Below are 19,924 nucleotides of genomic sequence, written 5' to 3' on the forward strand. Positions count from 1 at the left end.
TTGTGGGTATGTCTCAGATCTACAAAAGGCAAACCAAGCTCGGGGATGTTCACGATATTAGAAGCCAAATGGAAACGCTCGAGAAGTTTCAGGATGGATTGATAGACCTGATCATAACGACCGACGCCCTAGAGGAAGGAATAGATATACCAGCATGCAACACAGTCCTGAACTTCAACTGTCCCTTGAATTTAAAGTCATTCATTCAGCGACGTGGGCGTGCACGAAGACAGCAGTCCAAATTCATCATTATTCTTCAAGATGGAGAGGACTTAAATGATGTGAAATCCGTACAGCGTTTGGAAAGTGAGCTGTTGAGAAAGCTTCAGGATGAGGAAAGGACAGTACTGCCAGATGACTTGAAAAACGACGAACAGCTAAGAGACTCATTGACTTTCAGTACTTCCACAGGGTATGTGCTTTTCCCTCTAAACTCTAACCTGTGGCCTGTTGATCTGACCATATAGGGCTCAAATGACCATGGGAAATGCCATTAGCCACCTGTATAGGTTCTGCTCAGAGCTACCAGCCCAGCCATATGTGAGTAATAAACCTGTATTCAACTGCGAGATGGATGGGTGCAGCCAGGTACAGGCAATTGTCCGGCTGCCGAGCAATCTTGACCCATCCCTTCACACCTTCAATAGTCTCAAAAAATGGGCTAGGAAAAGGTGGGCAAAGGAGGATGCAGCCCTCCAAGCATACAAGGCCTTGTACCATGCCGGACTCGTCAATGATTATCTTCTCCCCTTGCGGCTGTCGGACATTCTTGAAAAAGATCTGTTACCAAGGTCGCACTACTTGATCCCTGAGCAGCTAGATCCTTGGCATGATGTTGCTTTGCTCTGGTCTGGTGGACGGGAGCTATTTTGCCACGAACTTCACATTGTCCGACCACAGAAAGAGGACATCAAGCTCTTTATGATTCTCTCAGTTCCACTGAGGACAGAAGTTCGTATTCAATTGTTTCTGGATTCCGACACGGAGCATACAGCAGTTGTCAGTTCGGCTAGAGCAATAACCACGGACATCTCAATATGTCAACAGGCGACACATTTAATTCTACAGTCCGTATATGGAGGCCACGAAGATCAAACAAGCATCGACTACGTTCATATCCTTGTCCCAGATAGGGATCCCGTTGCGATTTCTGGATTTCTTGAGAGTCATTCCGGAAGGACAAGCCTCGCCGCCTGGTTTCCGACACGCCGAGCTCGGCCCGGTTCGCTTGGGCTCATGCGCCATGTCACAAAGGCCTGTCGCCCACTGCTTGTTGAAGAGCTGAAGGAATTCGAGGACGAGGGCCCTCATAGCAATGATGCCAGCCTAGCAATCAGAGGCAAGATACACCCCTTAACCAGACGCCGGAACTTCCTCCATAAGCCAGCGCTGGTAACAGCTACACCGATAGAGAAGCGGCAATCGCCCCTTGTCGTCGAACAGAAACTGGGCGAGCTGGCTGTTGAAGATTATTTGGTCGATCGGCTTCCGTCAGTCTATGCTGAAGCTGCCGTGTTAGCTCCCAGCATAATCCATAAGATTGGAGTATATCTGATCGCGGAAAAGTTAAAGGACAGAATGTTTTCAAATGCCCAAGCAGCCCCTTTTGAACGAATGGACTTGCTATCCATTGCTATCAACCCAACCGATATAGTGCATCGGTCCGAGTTTCGCTCTATGGCGTTTATCGGGGATACAATCGCAAAGTTTCTCATAACGAGACAGCTCTTTCTGCATCATACGCTATGGCACGAGGGCCTTTTGACAAGCAGCAAGAATTCCATTGTGTCTGATGCAGGGCTTGCAGCGGCTGTATGCCATTCTGGGTTTGGGCACTATCTCATGACTACACGGTTTAACGGAAAACGATGGCGGCCGGCTTTCGTGTCAACAACATTGTCAAACGGCAGTCGAACCAGGCAGAGACATGTTGGTGCCGCTACTGTTGCTGATATGGCCAAGGCCTTGGTAGGCGCTGCCTTCCTAGACAACGGCCTGGATCAAGCTGTCATATGTATAGCAGCAATGATCCCTAAGATCAAGATTTGGACCACAGGATCTCTTCATGATGGCACATATTCCAAATCTCGGCCACCCAAAGCACTGGGGGCAACAACGATCGTAGATTTGGAAGACCTGCTTGCATACACCTTTTCTGATAAGAGTCTGGCAATAGAATCAATGACACACGCTTCCTGTGTCGGACTCTACGGTACAACATCCTATCGGCGTCTGTCGTTTCTTGGGGCTGCGGTCATCGATTTAGTAGTTGTCACATATTTACATCGACACAATAGATGGATGAGCTCTAAAAGACTGCAATCTTTGAAATCGGCTGTGACCAACAATATGTATCTCGCCTTTGTCTGTCTCACATTTTATCGGGAGAAGGAACAGGATACTATCGAGGTTGATAGTAAGGGCATCCCGGGTGTCATCCGGAGTAGTCACCGAGTGGCTCTGTATAATTTTATACGCTCACAAAGCGACACACTCTCTGCCAAGCTATCCGGCCTTACGAAAAGTTTTACCAGTCACCTACACATCGTCAAGGGGGACCTGTGGGAAAAACGAGTATACCCCTGGGCACACCTCAGTGTCTTTCGAGATCTCAAAGTACTCTCTGACATTGTCCAAAGTGTTTTTGGTGCGATATATGTCGACTCTTTCGCGAACCTGCAGGAATGTGAGGCTCTCGCTGAGAAACTAGGAATTCTGCCACTTCTTGAGCATTTCATAGCGCACGATGTGGCGACCGACCATCCCAAAGGCCCGCCTGCTACACAAGCTCAGAATTCTCGGCAGAATAGACAAGAAGGTAAAGCAGCGAGTGCTGACCAAGTATAGCGTAACTGTTGATTGTTTGAAGTCATCGTTGAGGACAAAAGAAACCATAGTGTATTTGTGCAACTAGCAGATGTGAACGTTCATTCACTACCCATTGCCTATTCCAAGAAAAGCTCCAGTACCACGAATGAAATTAGAGAAGGATCTATCTTTATTTCTTGACATGTAATATAGATTGTAAATTTAGTAGTTGGCATGTGTCGCTTTCAAGTGTAATCCAACCCCATTGACTTATACAAACCCAGGCCCAAGTGCCATTGCTAGGGAGATAATGCTTAGAATATACTGGCATGCCTCACCAAGGTAGTTTTAAACCCCAAGCATCTGACAGCTCACAGGATCTTAGCCGGGATAGAGCTATGTGTGCTTTGGACCTCCAGACTTTTAAAAAAGGCAGTTCTGACAAACGCTTACAAGATTGGAGTTAATCGTCTACCAATGACTTTATCAGGTAATTGAGCCTTGGGTTATACCAACTAAGTACTACTGCATCTCCTTGAACAATGGGGTAACAGAAAGACGCATTTTCTATGACTCTAAACTCACTAGGCTAGCCGAATGTTGAGTTTCTGGCAAACACGTTTGGCGGCAATATGACGCGCTGCTTTCTTGTTCCTACCCTCGCCAGAGGCTTCCACTCCACGGTGTCGAATGGTGACACGAAATTTGGTTGGGAAGTTGCTGATGCAAGTTTCCCTCACCTTGGGTGCCTCCACTCCCTTGAACTGTGCATCCTCCCACAGGCGAGATGTATATTTCCAAATGTCAGCCTCTGAGTCCTGGGGACTGGTGCTAAACCCATCCTCTACCCGTTGAGTAAGGTCATCGACCGTGAAGTCTACCCCACCAGTCGATGAGTCCAACGACGCGAGTTCCTTCCACAATGTGGGCAAGGATTCTTTTGAGTGCGAGTCACCCAGTCTGGTTCGTCCGATAATTTTATAAAGGATGTCCTGATAGGTCTCATCGCAGACCAATTTCGTCCGGGGAATATCCAAGCCAGCTTTTACCAAACCGGCAACAGCTTCTTTAAAGGGATAGCCAGTGATTAGGGCGTCCAACTGGGACTAGAGCACAGTTAATCATATGCGGCCTGAATCGGTCACTATGTAGTAGTAGGGAGAACCCACCAAATCGGCACCTTCTCTGCCTTCAGGTGAGGTCACGACTAACTGTATAGCCATATAAGTCGTGAAGAGCCGCTTGCCAATCTCGAAGTCTGGGTGTCAATCAGTCACTATACCTTCTAATAAGAATAGTCTATAGCCTACCAGCGATACTGTAGCAGTCGTTGGTCTGATCCCGCGCAGGAGACATCTTGAGGAATGGCAGGTGGGACAGAGTTGTAAGTTGCTATGCTATTCTGTTGTGACAACAAACTTACCAGCACAAGGACACCTTTTATAAGCGAGGATTTCTCACCCTCCAGGAGAGCAATATCGTCATGTAGAGCATGATTACTCAATACATCCTAAATTAACCCAGAAACAATACCTCCCTGTCGGCCTTATGCTTATTTTCTTTGGCGCCTCGCAGTACAGAGGTGGTGCCAAGAGCATGCGTGGACTGGCCATGACTCGCAACTGTTCCGCTCGCTAGCCTAGTTTCTGGCCTACCGAGGGCAACCAATGGTCAATCATAAGGACGAACTTCGAACTGGCGTCCGCTTGCAAGCGCTCGGACCGCCGATTGCTAGTCAGCTGGCCGAATGGTTGCATAATATGACTGACATCGTGCTTTGCTACTTCGCTGATCGCAAGCATACACTGTTACGAGGCATGGCTACTGGTTTGGTTCGTGCATAAAAACGCGCACTTTTGCTTAAGCACAACCATGTGTCTTGTTGGTAGTATATTGCAAGCAATTTCAACTGTCTCTCGTTGGCTGCTAAATGACACAATAACCTGCGAGGCTCTACTACTCGACTTGGCTGTACTTGTCCCTTCATTAGTGGTGCGGGGCGACAACCATCTATTCCCCGTGGCTCTGCTGTACAGTACAACTGAGCTAGATAAGCACCGCAACCCTCCATTACAGTTTCCCAGTTACAATGCAGGACAGCCTCGTCCTCGAAGACCGAAAAAAGTTAGATATTGGGAATTTACCCTAAAGGAGCTCAGGTCGATTCACAATAGAATATCCAAATTATGGTACGGATGCAAAGCAGCCCAAGCGCCAATGTGCGTTAAGAGGCCCGAGCATGACTTCCAATGATCGACAGTACGTTATCACAGCCAGCGTATTAAATTATCAGAATTCACACTGTATATGACATCTCACAGCCCCTCGGACTCCCGTGGCCAGGACATTTGCCAACGGATAAGGGTGAATTTAGCGGCTTGGAGCAGGACAGGGTAGTTCCGGATAGACAGACTCACATGTTTTCCAAGTACCGCACCACAGATACGCGAGTAGGGCCCTGTGCCTTAGGTATGCGTATCGTATGCGGATTGCTGCCTGAGTACAACATAATCTGAACTAGTCATCTAGCGCCGATGTGGAAAGCGACTATAACCTATAACGCTTTTGAGGCACCGACAGGCGAGTTACCAGACAGTCAATATATCGGAGTGTAAGGACCCCATCGACTTGGTTCACTGGTTCGTGCCACGTCCGACAAATTCCTTTGGTTGTCATTATCGGCATTGGCTGACCATGAATTACCTACGCACACTCTAAGAGCGAGCGAGATGAGATATTCCCAGTGCCCTAATAGCTCGATCACTTATGCAAGTCCATCAGTTGCAGATGATCCATCACGAACGAGTGTAAAACACAGGTAACGCAAGTGGGTGCACATCCACTGCAAGAGATTGAGAAAGGCATACGTAAAATAGCGCTTGGGTAGGTGTGTTCGCTTGCATGCCCATTCGTATGCATTTTTGATTCTGAGAGCACAGCGGGGGCATTCTTAGCATATAATCTATAGCCAGGACTGACGAATCAAGACTTCCAAGTCAAGGCTCGCACGGTTTAAATATGAATCAACCAGAGTTTGAAGCTTCATCAAACTTTGTAAGAGGTATGGGCTGGCCATTAGGTGTTCTGCCTAAAACCTCTCATCATTAAACTAATCCTTTTAGATGCAAAGATCAGGTGCAGTGTCAGCCATACATTCTAGACAAATTCGACATAACAAGGTTAGCTTTGGGTAGCTCACTGACTGTTTCGTGGGCTGCTTGCTACAGAAGTGTCAACACGTGGCAGGATTCTTGGGAAGCTGATTTTATTTAATTCTCGCCTATGGGTTGTATCGGGATTTAAGTAATGTAGTATCTTTAGCAGGAAGGTCTAGTCGCTGGGACTTCGGAAAACACTTATTATGCCATAAATCAAAAAGAAATCGGCCGAGTCTAGAACGCATTTACTTCAAGACTCTAAAGACCGTGACCGAACATGAGTCAACATTTCGCCTCCTCGCACTATGTCAGTCATAAAGTAGGAGGACTCCGGCTGCTCTATGAGCCCCTCTCGCTACTATGCGCGCTGCGGGAACAAATTCCAGAGCATAAATTCAGCGCAGTGGATGATGCTTGTGGGGTGAGTGGAATCTTACAGCGCCGGCGCAAGTTCCTGAATGCGCTTGTTCGATTAGCCGCGTTGAAGCAGGAATGGCACTTGGCTCTCACAGCAGGCTGTGATGAGGAGAGTGTGATTATCGTTGTCGCGGGAAATCTGGACGTCAGTGACCTGGTCGTTCCGTTTCTGGAAGAGTTGCTGGGCATGGTCAACAGAGCTCTCGATGCAGGCTTAAACGCTAGGTCATGGGAGACAGAGCTTGGGAAAATCTCCAATTACGTGATGGACTGGCAAGGTGACAATAGTTGGGCGGTGTATCACAGGATATTTGACCATATTGCGCCGGTTTGCATACCGCTAATGGCTGCTAGCCCTGAGGAGTTAGAAGGTACGACAATGGTTGCCCTGTGATTTAGGGTATGTGGCTAATGTAAAGTCATGCAGGCAACAGTCCAGGTCGTAGCTGTGACTTTCCGGTTTGGTTTAAGCAAAGCTTTGTGGACAGTCATGGTATGGCGCTGCGCAAAGCTGATATGCCCGCCCTGGTGCAGAAGTGCTACGCCGCATCCCGTGATGGGAAGTTTGACATATTCAAGCGTTTTATTTGCCAAAGCCAACCGTCTGTAGAAACGTTTGAGGAATTCCATCAACAGCTGCTAGACTTAGCTATGCCTATGAAAATGTGTGATCTGCTACTCAGGTCAGCCATTTGCATACGGGAACATCTTCAGAGGGAAACTCAGGTCGAGCACGTACCTCCTGTACAGCGCATGAAGATCCCCCTAGTCAGAAAGAAGCAAATTCCTGATGCTATTCTGAACCGGATAGATTCTGACCCTGAGCACTACAAGCTACTCCGTCAAGGGCTGGAGCAGGTCGTGCCTGCACCCAGCAAGCTATCTGAACGGCTTAAATATTATCCAGAAAATGTTTATACTGAAATCCATCCGGAACTTCGCGTTATCGACTTTTTCGACAAGAGGAGTCGCCTACAATATTGGGACGATTGTGACAAATATATTGCGACTAGCAAGCCCTGTTGCTACCTCTGCAGCCAGTATGTGTCACATCGTCGCAACCACCAGATCCAAAACTGCGATCCAACCGACATCGACCTTCAGTGGCGCTTGCCTGACATCCGAGCTGTCGAAAGCAACGCACGTTTTGACGAACAGAAAATGATACTTCGCAAAATGACAGAACGTGCTCGCAGAGATGTTGAGAATTTTATATTAGAGCGTTGCTCCGGGAGTAACGACTTGTCAGACGATGATAGTTCGCAGTCATCTAGCCTGTCTATTGACACCATCACGACATTGCAGGAACTATCAATTGGCGAGGCCAATGAGTATCTCAATCCTTACAGGCTTCCACCAGTCATTGAAGGTGACAAATGCCCTGGTTCCAAGAGATGTGATGGAAGCGATGATGAAGATGATGAAGAAACTGTAGTTTTCAAGGGAAGGAGGGGAACAACTTCAACTGGCTAAATCTGGGTTTCTATTCTGTTCAGTTCAGAACGTTTGATGGCGAAACATGACACGTAGAGAGAAGGTGGTGCATCCCAGATCAATATCAAATGGGTTTAGCATGTGGTTGAATTGATACAAAATGTCCTGCAAAAGGATAGAACGTCCTCGAATATAGTTGGCATAAGATCGCCGATACACAATGCCCATGACACCACCGAGTTTAGAGAAGACTAACACCTCCATCGGTATCATCGTCGAGTTTCTCAGTTCCTTCCACTCCTACACCGATCGCCCTCGCAGACGGAATGTAGCTTAAGCCAATTAGATGGGAGCCATTCGTGAATAGCGAGGGTCTTGCCTTACCTTATCCTGCTTCCCCGAGCTCTATCATAAGTCGGTTGTGAGTTGGCATATTCCTGTCTCTTAGAATACGCAGTAGTGGCACCTGCTGTCGAATCGTCATATACCGATCTCGGCCCTTGCTTCTTTGCAATTTTATCTCGTAGGTCGTGTTGAAGGACTTCTGCTGTAGTAGCCAAGAATCTTTCCCGGTCCTCTTGTCCTCGCGGTTCTGGCAGGCTCCAACGATGGTAAAGCTTTTGATGGGAAGGGGGCAGAAGCCATCGTCTAGGATGATCGGTAATATACCTATAGCATAGATAACAAGCAGGTTTACTACAGCCAATGTATGGATTGCTTTCATCGAGTAGCTGGCACTGCTGTCTATCGAAGTAGTTGATCAGCTGAATCTCTGCGTGCACCGGGGGAGGACGATCCTTGGCGCAATTCTGAAATTTCTCTAATACCTCGTCGCGATCATGAAGGATATTGACATGATCATAGAATGCTTGCTTTTCACAATCATTGCGGAAAATATGAGCTGCAATGCTATCAAAGGAATCTCTCGGTTTGATTCCATGAAGAGGTCGGGGAGGAACATCAACTGATTTCACCACTGCACCTTGTTTGAAGTCTTCCGAGAGCGATCTTCTAGCATGAATCAATTTCCGGCACAGAGTAACATTCTTCCCTATCTTGTAAAGCAGGTCATGTAGCTGCCCATACTCATGTAAACGCATAATACCCTGACCTGAAGCTTCGCTCAGCATGTGGAACACATCACGGTCCCGGTGGCGAGCCTGGTGACACTCCCTCGCTAGGCTCATCATGTCCTCCAACTGTAACTTCTTGCCACCCTTGTAGAATGTCCTTCGAACCCAGATGTCCAACTGTTGGAGTACATCGTGACCTATCCTCGACTCATCAGCCATGTGTATCTTTTATCCGCCAGGGGCAAGGATTTGCAAACTTGAGGGCTGGCGGGATTCGCAGTACTGCTCCCAAGAACGACAAAATTTGTCGTAGTATTTTTGGACTCCCTTCCTGTTGAACTTGAGAATTAAATCGAGAAGTTTTCCCTTTTCTGACTCCGAACCATAAACAATTTCCTCCAGCCGACTAAGTACTATGGCTAGGAAATCCGTAACCTCGGGTCTCACAGTCTTATTGGCTGCTATCCATACAACTAATCTGCCGTTTTCCTTTCCAAGCGCTACGGCAGTCACTCGGTCTGGCTTTTTGTCATATGCGGCCATGTACGCCAGAGCGTCGGCAATATTCCGCCTGTGTTTCGCAAGGCTGTAGTAATTTTCTTCGTCTGGAAACTTTCCTTTGATACGATCTCCTCTCCGAACGTCTAGTGATTGTAACAAGTAGACTATCTGATAAAATTCACGTATGCGCTTCTCCTCATGGCTCAGGACCAGGGAATTGATCGCCATTGCGTCGTTGTCTTGGATGGATATAATCCACGATGTGTACAATATCTTCATTTGTTCTCAATAATGATCAGAGTATTTATGGGAATGAGTATAATCGCACTGTGCACTCCAAGACACATGTACTAGGCCAAGTGGAAAGCGAAGGCCGGGGAACCAGTGTTGGCACACATACGGTTCATGCATGACTACCTGATACAACCCTACATCTTCCAGCTTGTAGTCAGTCCAGCGTTGCCTAAAATATGAAGTTGCCGTGGACTTTGATGTCCCACGTATACTGCCGAGGTGGAAGGTGGGACACGTTACGGCCCAAAGATATTCATCATTGGCTACAGTCGTGTAATAGTTTTATCCAGCACCAATCTCGCGTGGCCCTCAATAAAGCTTTGAAAAGGGCTAACAAATAATATAATATTAGATTTTTTTTTAATATTATCAGAGTTTTGAAAAGCTATTAATTAATATATTAAACTCAACGAAATAGAGCTATATTTATAGAGACACTAGTAAACTCCTAAGACGTAATTTGTCCAGAAATAATGGAAAGTAATTCATAAGCTTAAAACAGGTAATGTTGAGTATTAAGTAAGGTAGAGATACATAGGCGATTAAAGACAAAAGTGTTTATCATTAACTGAATAGTAAAAAAATACAACAGAGACTGATTCTTGCGCCTTTTTCCTATGTCCTTACTGTGTAGTTCTCGCTAAATCCAGCTTGGAATCCTCCCCCTTTGGCTAGGTCTATCTCGTTGTAAGGAACTAATTGGCCAGGCGATATCTTATCAGAGTGATTCTGGCTGCAAAAGAGGCCAGAGCTTATACAAACGGGTTCAGGATTGTAGGGGTCCGAGAGCTCTGCAGGATATGCGGGCCGATTCTATATCGGACCTATGACAGTAAGCTAGATCATAGGATGGAGATCCCAATATAATGCCCTATTAGGGTTGACCTGCAGTATTCGGAACGGGTCTCATCCTCCCCGGTTCGCTTCTCGGTCTCGTGAAGTTTGGGGATGGTAGTAGCGGTGGTTGTATATACTTCAGGCCCACGAATCCACGAAGCTACCATCTCCTTTGGGATTGCCCCGTGCCAAGCGCTCTAGCGTAAACTAGATCAGCTTGGGTGTGCACAGCCTTGCCTTTCGGGTCACGACATTTACAGCTTGTACTATGGCTCACTGTGCCATCCATTGGTCGGGACGAGTGTCATCCGTCCATCTCACTTTGTACCGTAGAATACGGGATGGCAGCATTGTTAGTATGGAGAAATTCAGGCTTTTCAAGCATTTGAAATTTCTTTCCTTCTGAGGCATGGGTGTGGTTAGCAGCAACGATGCATATACTATATGTGTGCCTGTGTGGGTGGTTTATTGACATGAAACAGTCGGAAGTGAGCTAATGAGTATTGAAGTATGTAGCCTGGACAATACCTGAGACCGAGGCTTACCACTAGTATCTGCCCAGACCCAGCCTCTTAGAAACACTAGTCATCTATAGTCAGCTGGCATCATCCGTTTGCCTGTGTTGCACAAGGGATACTTTGCCATAATCTGATATCAATTATCCTGCAGCTGGCCATGTGCAATTGGACGATAATTCTTGCAAGGTGTGAGAACATTGACCTCACCACGATGAACTATGTTACACCATCATTTGTGTAGCCCTTTGTCAAGCTACTGGACTTGTTTATAGATACCTGTGCTTCCCTTTTGTCCACCAGGGTAAGACATACATAGACTGTTCATTCTATCTTTAAGGACTGGCTCCTTTTGTTTTGCGACTTGGCCATGGGTATGGAGGCGGTTCAAGTGTGCAGTTAAAAAGTGATCCTATTGAACAGTAACCCTCTGAAAATTATAATAGTGGGGTACTAATGTCGACTATTATACCTAGGATACTCTACTGCTTTTGAAAGTCTATGCTGTCTAGTAGGTATTGTACAATTAACAGGATCCACCTTCGACACGCCCGCGCATCATAACAACCAATATAGGCAAGTTACGAAACTGAAGCATAGCCGTCTAGTTATAACAATTCATAAACCCGACTCCTCTCAGTGTTATCCATCTCATATATCCTCTTAGATTGCTCCTGATCCCTTCTCTGGCTTTGCACACCTACTAGCGTAAGCTGTCGACGGCCCCGCAGCCACCGCCACGCAATGAAACAGATCACGACAATTGCTGCTGCCGCTACTCCGACGGCAATGCCGACTTTGGCTCCCATAGAAAATCCGCTGCTCTGGCTTTTATCTTCCGGCCGTGTCGGTGTGCTCGTGTTCGAAGCCGATGTTGTAGGTAGCTCCTTCCAAACCCCCTTCCAGCTGATTTCCCAATCACTGGAACTACTACTTACCGTACTATCCGAAGGGTTGATCGTTACCGCTGTAGTAGTACCGGGGATGTTGGGACCAGGAGCCTGTGCCAGAAACCAGCTTCCCTGATGCGGGCCCCAGTTGACGCCAACAAAAGCAGCCTGCATGAACGCTCGGCCCAGCACGTAGCTCCCATCCGTGCCCATACAGGGGAAATATAGAGTAGGCCTGTCCACGAGGGGCGCCCCCAGCGTCAGGTTTAACAGCGAAAATGGAACCTTGATGGTGATATTTGCGTTATTGAGCCCGTTCTTACTGAAGGTAAACCCCAGATAGGTCGGCGCGCTCACAATCTCGGAGTAGCGCTTGTCCTCGGTGTTCCAGAAGTAAAGACCATATTCGGGATGGTGGGTAACGGGGAGCTCGGCCGCGATGGCTTCGCAGGTGCTGTGTGGGAGATATATGTAAGGGTCGGCGCCGCTTGCGAAAACAGTGACACCGTAGTTGATGGAAGTGTTTCCCTGGTGGAGGAGACCGGGTTTATCCGTGTAAGTCCAGGGGGAGCCACCACTCACGACACCGATTTTGAGATCTAGTAGATCGATGGGGAGGTCGCCATTCGAGTATGATTGCGTCGAAACATCACCCAGCACCCGGCTTTTGTCATAGCCGCCCAGCACCAGCGAGCCTGGAATCCCCAGGGGTACGGAGCCAATGTGCATGCCGTAGGAATATGAGGGGATGTCATCATGCTCATAGAGATAACTTGGGACGAATGTTGTCTCGATGTTGCGATTTCCCGTGAATGTTTGATTGATGTCAGAACACCCGAGGGAAAGAACCCCCATTTCGACTTGGTACACCTTACCTCCCGGGTATACCTGGTAGGTATCGGAGAAGGCGTTCAGCGAGACATTTGGTATTGAATAGCCTGCAATGTTGACCTCATCGAACGCACGCACTGCCTTCCCATAAAGGGGTAGTTCATTGGCAGTGCCCATTGGTTGGATTGTCTTGTCGCTGTTCATAAGAGGTAGCCGAATGGATGTATTGTCCCAGGTGCTGGAGAGGTCACTGTTAAATAGCGCTCCCTCTCGATCTGTATATCACAAGGAAGGGAGGGAAGCTTTCTGACAGGTCGTGGAGAGGAGGATTCCACTACCCCAACTCCCCCCTGGATACAGGTCGATTGCTTGCTGGGGCGAACCTAGACTGATCGTAACTGCATGCCATGGACCATCCGGCCCGTGCGGTTTATCCGACCACGGGATGGACAAGGGTCCCGCGGCAATAAAATCAGGCCTTCTTAAAAGAAGAAGAGAGAGGTAGATTATATGGTGTTTCATCGTGCAATAAAGGGGCAACAGCGGAGAACAAAGGAATTCTAAGTATTCATGGGCATTTCGGAGGTTCAAGTCGTCTTGTAGAGCATGGCGAGGAGATTACAGTTCTTCAAATGATGATAAATACGGAGAGGAGTGGGATTATTCGTTATATATGGCTGAGAACTTGTTACAGGGCACAGTGACATGGTGGTTCATAAAATGCTATCTATATGTTCCGCTATGTGTCATCAATATTCCGAAGGAGGATAAATGCGTTTGAGCCATATCTGACAAATCGTGTTCCACTAACCAGCCAATAACACACGATTTCCGTTGCCTGGTGGTGTCCTGGGAGCGCTCATCAGTTTGAGAATCGGCCACTGGGATGAGATCATAGTAAGACTCCTTTGTGAGATGAGGAGTAATTTAGCGAGTGGAGCCAAGCCTGGTTTTGCCCTTCCATGCCATCTTCTAGCGAGATGCCCTTGGGACGTACATGGTGACGGCGGTCGTACGGCATCCATGACGTGACCCTGAAAACAAATGAGTGGAGGCAAAGTTATTTAGCATTCTTCCTATGGAGAGGATTCAGAACTCAACTGTAGGAACTATCTTCAATGCTGGAAATGCGAACCCTAGGAGAGTTGCTATCTACCACCGATCATCTCCATGGTTCGTGTTGAGGGTAGGATCAGTCGGGTACTCTACATTATCAACAATAATCTGTCAATACATCTATTCATCCATTGTTCACCATTTAAAGTTGTTTTGTATTCGCAGGGGACCCCAAGTAACGCTATAGAGAACGGTTATACCTGCGAGAAATGGACCAATTGCTAGGGTTTGGCCACAGCGCAGCCCTTGGAACTATGCACAAACATCCCCTATCTCCATGAACCGACAGGCCTAGTGAGTACTCCATATAGTAGCAGGCACTTGTTGTCCTGGACGACGACCGACTCTCAAGAGCCCCACCTGCAAAGCGAGATATTTACAGTTATGGTTCCGATTGGTGAAATCAAACTTCAAAGGGCTGTGGATAGTATGGACGGGGCTGATTGAAAACTTTGTTCTTTGACTTCATTCTTTGTCCCTAGGAAAACGGAATTGCTGACGGACAAAAGTTAAACAAACCTATGGACCTCTGAACAAACTGTACTATGCATATTTAATTATAGATTTGGGCGGATTAAATAAAGGAAATGTTAAGCCATGGGGTAAGACATCCGTAACTGGCTGCTGAGTCCAGCTGTCATGCTGCTCCATTAAATCTGGTGTCCCGCCAGAACCCCATTGAAAAGGGCCTCAGATGCCTAACTGCCAAATCGGCAGTTTGCAACTTAGTTTGATCAATGTGTTCTGTCGTTCAGATCACAGCCATGAAGTTATTCACGTTGCGGGCCCGTCGCACCTCGACGATCATTTTCTTTATGATATTTATCGTTAGCAGCCTACTGATGCTCCCGAATGGCACCTTGTGGGATGTCTCCTTACCTGAAGTTTCTTCTTCTTTCCATCCATTGAGTTCCCCAGCGAGTGTTGTTGACTGGTCACGCTACGCTTACGTACAATATGTTACGAAGCTTGACTATCTTTGTAATTCAGTGATGCTTTTTGAATCGCTGTCCTGCCTGAATAGCAAGGCGGACCGACTAATGATGTTTCCATCGGAATTTAAACTAGATAACAGTTCTGCGGAAGGCAAACTGCTCCACAAGGCCCGGGACAGATATGGTGTACAGCTTGTACCCATCGCCGTCCAAAGTAAGCCTACTAACGAAGGTATATCCTGATTCTGGCTCGACAGCTCCGAGAAAAGCGGAAATCAAGCAACTGATCATAGCCAGCCACATGGGCCGAGAGCTACACAAAGCTGTTTGCCTTCAACCAGACCCAATATGATCGCGTCCTTAGTTTAGATTCAGACGCAACCGTCCTACAGGTATATATATGTCCCCGGCGGATGAACCCACAGGAGATAGACTAATTCAGAGACCCCATTCGCCGTCCATAGATGAGCTATTCCTTCTACCCCCGTGTCCCGTTGCCATGCCGCGTGCATATTGGGGCAACTTCGACGACCGCGTATTAGGCTCTTATATAATACTGATTCAGCCGTCTGAGTTCGAGTTCAACCGAGTCATGCAGGCAATCGAGAAAGCGAGCGACTCCGAGTGCGATATGGAAATCGTCAATCACCTCTACCGCGACAGCGCACTTATCCTACCCCACCGGCCATACGGCCTCTTGACCGGGGAGTTCCGCTTGAATCATCATACTGCTTACTTGGGCAACGATATCGAAATGTGGGATCCCGATCAAGTCTTTAAGGAGGCAAAATATCTGCACTTTTCGGACTGGCCCGTGCCCAAGGTACGGAACGGAATACCTACCAACCAACTTCCCCTCCGGTTATGCACAGATGAACTGATCTAAAATACTTTTAGCCCTGCCTCCGTGCTCCAGAGCCCATAATACAAGAAAACCAACCGATACGTCACAATGATACGGTCTCAGGCGTAAAAGACTGTCGTTCCCGTGACCTATGGCTCGGCTTCTATAGCGATTTTGGGCGGAGACGAGGGGTATGGAACTGACTTGTCTAATGGGATAATCAGAGATGTCCTACTAACTTGGCATAGGAGATCTGTGGAATGAGCCCCGAGAGGAAGGGTACAACGGACATTTAACAAGCGCCGGCCCCACGCTTACAAGCCGGTATCTGGCCGAATTTAGGGAACACGGTCCTTGAGCCTAGTATTTATGTACTAACGGTATCTCCTTTCTGGCGTTTCTCCTGGCTTATAGGTATTCTGATGAGATGGCACCATGTATGCGAATAGAAGCCGAAGCTGAAAATGATATACCATCAATATTTGTACATAAAATAGATTTTGCAGTGTTATTAACAATGATCTCTTAGAAAGAAGTAGCTCTAGGGAAGTGATAATAACCTCAAAAGGGACTATTGACACCATGATGTCCATCTTCTGTATAGACCCTTGTGGGTTTAGTCACGAAAAAATAATTCATGGGAGAACTAAGTGTAACGTAACACATTCATTGTTCCTAAACTTCGATTTAGTGGTCGGCTTCTATTGTTAACTTTAGCAACGTGGCTACTCTATAGTAAATTGCAGTACATTGTGCTCAGGATGGGCTGGCATAGTATAGCTGCGGCGCATATTATTTTTCAGGAAAGGAAGTCCATCTTCAACGCGCCAGAAATCTGCTATCAATTTATCACCTGCGCCTCTTTATGAAATTTTAATGTGCTGCTAATTGAGGAGCGACAAACGCAACGACGCCAGTCGTCTCTGATGAGTACACAGAAGCTTTACAAATTCCAATGCTGCTCTACAGATAATTTATGTTCCAGTAAATAGTAAAAGCATGGTCGTTTACCAAATCCGGTATTAGACTCCTCATACTTACTTTCTACAAGTCCCTTTTCATATTGGCGCATGGAAGAAAATATAATGTGAATTAATAGATAAACCTAGTAAGATATATAATAGTGCATTGCTGTTGATAAACTTAGTAAAATTTATGGGTTTGACTATAAGCTAGATTTAGTCCGCCAGAATAGTTAGAATCTAACGCACAGAAATTATATCATGATAGACATATATCTGGAAAATCGACTAGTCCGCTTCCAAAGTCACTTACCATTTTAAATAATTTAATCTTGCAGTATTTGACTACTCTTTAAGTTTAAAGGACTTATTCTATCTCCAGGTACAGTGGCCTGTAAGTCTAGATACTAGCTATTTCGGGCCCTACTACTGTATTATATAGATAATTAAGAATCTATGACTCTTAAGTCCATGACTATACAATTGCGGGTTGACCGTAAGACAAATTTTGCCCGCCGCACCTTATTAAAGTAAGCCTCATAGCACAGTGTGTATATACATCTCCCTTGATGTTTAGTCGCTGCCGCTTGTCTCATAGACGAAAAGCTCCAAATAGAGGTTTCAGGATCAGACGCAAGACCATTTCAATGTTAAGTTGGATGGCCTGGCATTGATGGAGAATGTTTTCAATGCGGTTAAATATGCGGTCACATAATCCTGTTTTCCATTTTAGTCTAGCGTTCTCGGAATGATTGGTCAAATATGCCACCCAGGAGAAGTTTACTGTGCCCATACTATTTACGACAGGAAAGAAGGGTGACTTACTTCAGTAGTCACGACGAACGTTGATTATATGTTCTATTTCACCAATAGTGCTGCACCCCCTTGGCAAAGGGGTGGACTTTGAAACATTCAACCTTTTCTAGGATTGCAAATCATGCATTATCTCCTGTTGAAGGTTCTCAATGTGATCCGCTAAGTCGCCTGTCCATGGTCAGTCAATCGGGTTTAGAGAGATAGTAAGGTTCATGCTGCAGGGGGTAGAGCGTATCAAGTCGAAATGGGAGTTCTCTCATTCGGACGTGCTGACATCAACTAACTCACATGGCAATTGTACTATCGAGAAGAAATTTGTCCTAAATTATCTCTGTGAGTATGATCCTATCCTTTTATATTGCTGGATATACATATTGGCTCTGCACTCCCGAGGATTCTGGGCCCGCTAATACTGGGTAATGTTTTAATATAATTATATGCCAGTAGTCTTCTCCCTATTGATCCACTCGATATTAAAAGTAGTATTGTTAATCGCGGCTCCCCCTAGATATAGATAGATAAATTAGGTCTCCCTCTCCCGAGAAACGTTTTCGATTGACTACAGTGTTACCTGCTTTTGTGAACGACACCGACTCCTACGTATATCTTCCACACATCACCTGCGAATAGTAAAATCGATTGACTGACAGTATTTTCACCAAATTTAAACTAGTTACTGATTCCACGGAACTCAAACTGCCGCTCAGTGCCAGTAACTAGGATGGCATATATTATTATATGCTTAGTAATGATTAGGAAGGGATATGAAATAAATTCTAATAGATAGTCTTTCTAGTACAACTACTTAGAAAAAAGTTTAATGAATTAATTATAACTAGCTATATAGTCCAATAGTTATACTATATATTAGTGTAAGAGATAATAATAAAATTACATGTATTTAACTAAGATTAGTGAAATTAAATTCTCAGTGTAGATTTGATTTAAAATACAATAGTAATACAGCTACTGAGCTACTTATTCTACTAAACAGACTTTCATAGATAAACCTAGAGCTCTTTAGTACAGCGAAGTCTCTACTATGTGAGGTCGATAGCCTACCAGTCAGGTAAGGATACGTAGGCAGGAAAGAAGGGAAACGTTTATCATTGGCTGGATATTTAAACGAAATACTAAGGATTTGATTCTTACCTGTCTCCTTATGTCGGATACTGCTCTCGAATAGCTTAGGATACCCGCTAATTCGGTAGGATATCGGGGCTCAGCAAGCAGGACTGAATAGTCAGACGATGCCTTGCCAGGCTGGTTTATAACTGCAAGAATGAGCGGATATTATGTACGAGGAGCCATGGTATTCGGGGGCCGGGAACTCCGTGCAGTGGACGGGTCGGTTCTATATCGGAGCTGTGACACTGACTAGTACCTATAACGTAAATTCTTTCTTCCCCTTTTCGAAAGTACCACTGTTTAAAAGTCCACGCTCGAACCGCCTTCGTGCAATTTGCAATACATGACCAAGCCGCATCAAAAATGGAGTCAGCCGTTTTCAAAGGTAGGTTCGACTATCTATACTACATTAATGGACAAAAGGGAAGAATAGATTTGTGCTAACAGGCCCATACGTTCCACTAAGGACTACATAAACTATCATCTAATACGGCTATCATGGTGAAGTCGATGTCCCCAGACATTAAGTGAATGTGGCAGTCTTGAGTAGTTGACCTGAGGCCAATTTTTACTCCCATCTAAGCGGTTACGGTGTTCTGTACGGCAACGTCACACCCGCTATCTGGCTCGTCTAATGTCATATGGTAAGCTACGGGATAATCGATGCCAGATAATAGCGAACTATCCCTCGTACAGCATCGTCAAACGGATGGTACCGGTTAATTGCCGATCATTAGTTTATCCTAAGAAGTTAACAGCAAGTTAATACTAATGGTAGACATCGGCATTGTCCGATTAGTACGGAGCACCTTAGTGCATAAACAATTTATGCCTGCCAGTGTGGGTAAGCCACACACACACACACACACACACACACACACACATATATATATATATATGCATGCTTGAGAAGGAAAGAATATTTTAAAAATCCTTCAGAAGCGGACTTCCTCTCCATAACTAGCTATGTCATAAACCTCGCGACGAAGGATGGCCTAGTGAGAGTGGGACAAGCAGTATATGTCATGACCCGAAACACAAGGCTGTGCACGACTGGGAGTACTTATGGAGTAAAAGATGGTAGGTTCGTGGGGCTAAAGTACCGGGGTGAACCCATCACAAGCCCTCAAAACTAACAAGCGAGCCGAGGAAGAGGAGGCCCGTTCCGAATGTTGCCGATTAACCCTGCTATAGCATTATATTAGGATCTTCATCCTAGCTACAACAGTGGATCACAGTGTGACTTAGGGCTGCCATGCTGTATCCCCATTAAACCAAGCTTCATTGGGAAATCTGTACCTGCACCTGCCCACTACGAAAATGCAGTTTCTCAGAGGCTTTTTACCACATCTATCAGCTGTAAAA

General features: G+C 46.1%; 6 protein-coding genes across 6 annotated transcripts; 3 read left to right on the forward strand and 3 right to left on the reverse strand.

The window, feature by feature from the left end:
• Positions 1 to 68: 68 nt before the first annotated feature.
• Positions 69 to 2,847, forward strand: BDV38DRAFT_268512 (dicer dimerization domain-containing protein; the record flags this gene model as incomplete). Its single annotated transcript, XM_032056780.1, has 2 exons — positions 69 to 412; positions 468 to 2,847. The coding sequence occupies 2 exons, from the start codon at positions 69 to 71 to the stop codon at positions 2,845 to 2,847; spliced, it is 2,724 nt and encodes a 907-aa protein (XP_031917291.1).
• A 545-nt stretch (positions 2,848 to 3,392) lies between these two features.
• Positions 3,393 to 4,164, reverse strand: BDV38DRAFT_279135 (double-stranded RNA binding motif domain-containing protein; the record flags this gene model as incomplete). Its single annotated transcript, XM_032058926.1, has 3 exons — positions 3,393 to 3,914; positions 3,978 to 4,066; positions 4,119 to 4,164. 3 exons carry the CDS (start codon positions 4,162 to 4,164, stop codon positions 3,393 to 3,395), a joined length of 657 nt encoding a protein of 218 aa, XP_031917292.1.
• A 2,079-nt stretch (positions 4,165 to 6,243) lies between these two features.
• Positions 6,244 to 7,856, forward strand: BDV38DRAFT_279136 (nucleic acid/nucleotide deaminase domain-containing protein; the record flags this gene model as incomplete). Its single annotated transcript, XM_032058927.1, has 2 exons — positions 6,244 to 6,754; positions 6,811 to 7,856. 2 exons carry the CDS (start codon positions 6,244 to 6,246, stop codon positions 7,854 to 7,856), a joined length of 1,557 nt encoding a protein of 518 aa, XP_031917293.1.
• A 202-nt stretch (positions 7,857 to 8,058) lies between these two features.
• BDV38DRAFT_279137 (nucleic acid/nucleotide deaminase domain-containing protein) lies at positions 8,059 to 9,619 on the reverse strand (the record flags this gene model as incomplete). Its single annotated transcript, XM_032058928.1, has 3 exons — positions 8,059 to 8,149; positions 8,202 to 9,087; positions 9,148 to 9,619. 3 exons carry the CDS (start codon positions 9,617 to 9,619, stop codon positions 8,059 to 8,061), a joined length of 1,449 nt encoding a protein of 482 aa, XP_031917294.1.
• Positions 9,620 to 11,645: 2,026 nt separating this feature from the next.
• Positions 11,646 to 13,280, reverse strand: BDV38DRAFT_268513 (aspartic peptidase domain-containing protein; the record flags this gene model as incomplete). Its single annotated transcript, XM_032056781.1, has 2 exons — positions 11,646 to 13,033; positions 13,070 to 13,280. The coding sequence occupies 2 exons, from the start codon at positions 13,278 to 13,280 to the stop codon at positions 11,646 to 11,648; spliced, it is 1,599 nt and encodes a 532-aa protein (XP_031917295.1).
• Positions 13,281 to 14,716: 1,436 nt separating this feature from the next.
• BDV38DRAFT_268514 (nucleotide-diphospho-sugar transferase) lies at positions 14,717 to 15,856 on the forward strand (the record flags this gene model as incomplete). The annotated part of the gene is made up of 4 exons (XM_032056782.1): positions 14,717 to 15,041; positions 15,107 to 15,201; positions 15,252 to 15,632; positions 15,707 to 15,856. The coding sequence occupies 4 exons, from the start codon at positions 14,717 to 14,719 to the stop codon at positions 15,854 to 15,856; spliced, it is 951 nt and encodes a 316-aa protein (XP_031917296.1).
• Positions 15,857 to 19,924: the final 4,068 nt, after the last annotated feature.

The sequence above is a fragment of the Aspergillus pseudotamarii genome (assembly GCF_009193445.1).
Source record: "Aspergillus pseudotamarii strain CBS 117625 unplaced genomic scaffold BDV38scaffold_8, whole genome shotgun sequence".
Taxonomy (NCBI): domain Eukaryota; kingdom Fungi; phylum Ascomycota; class Eurotiomycetes; order Eurotiales; family Aspergillaceae; genus Aspergillus; species Aspergillus pseudotamarii.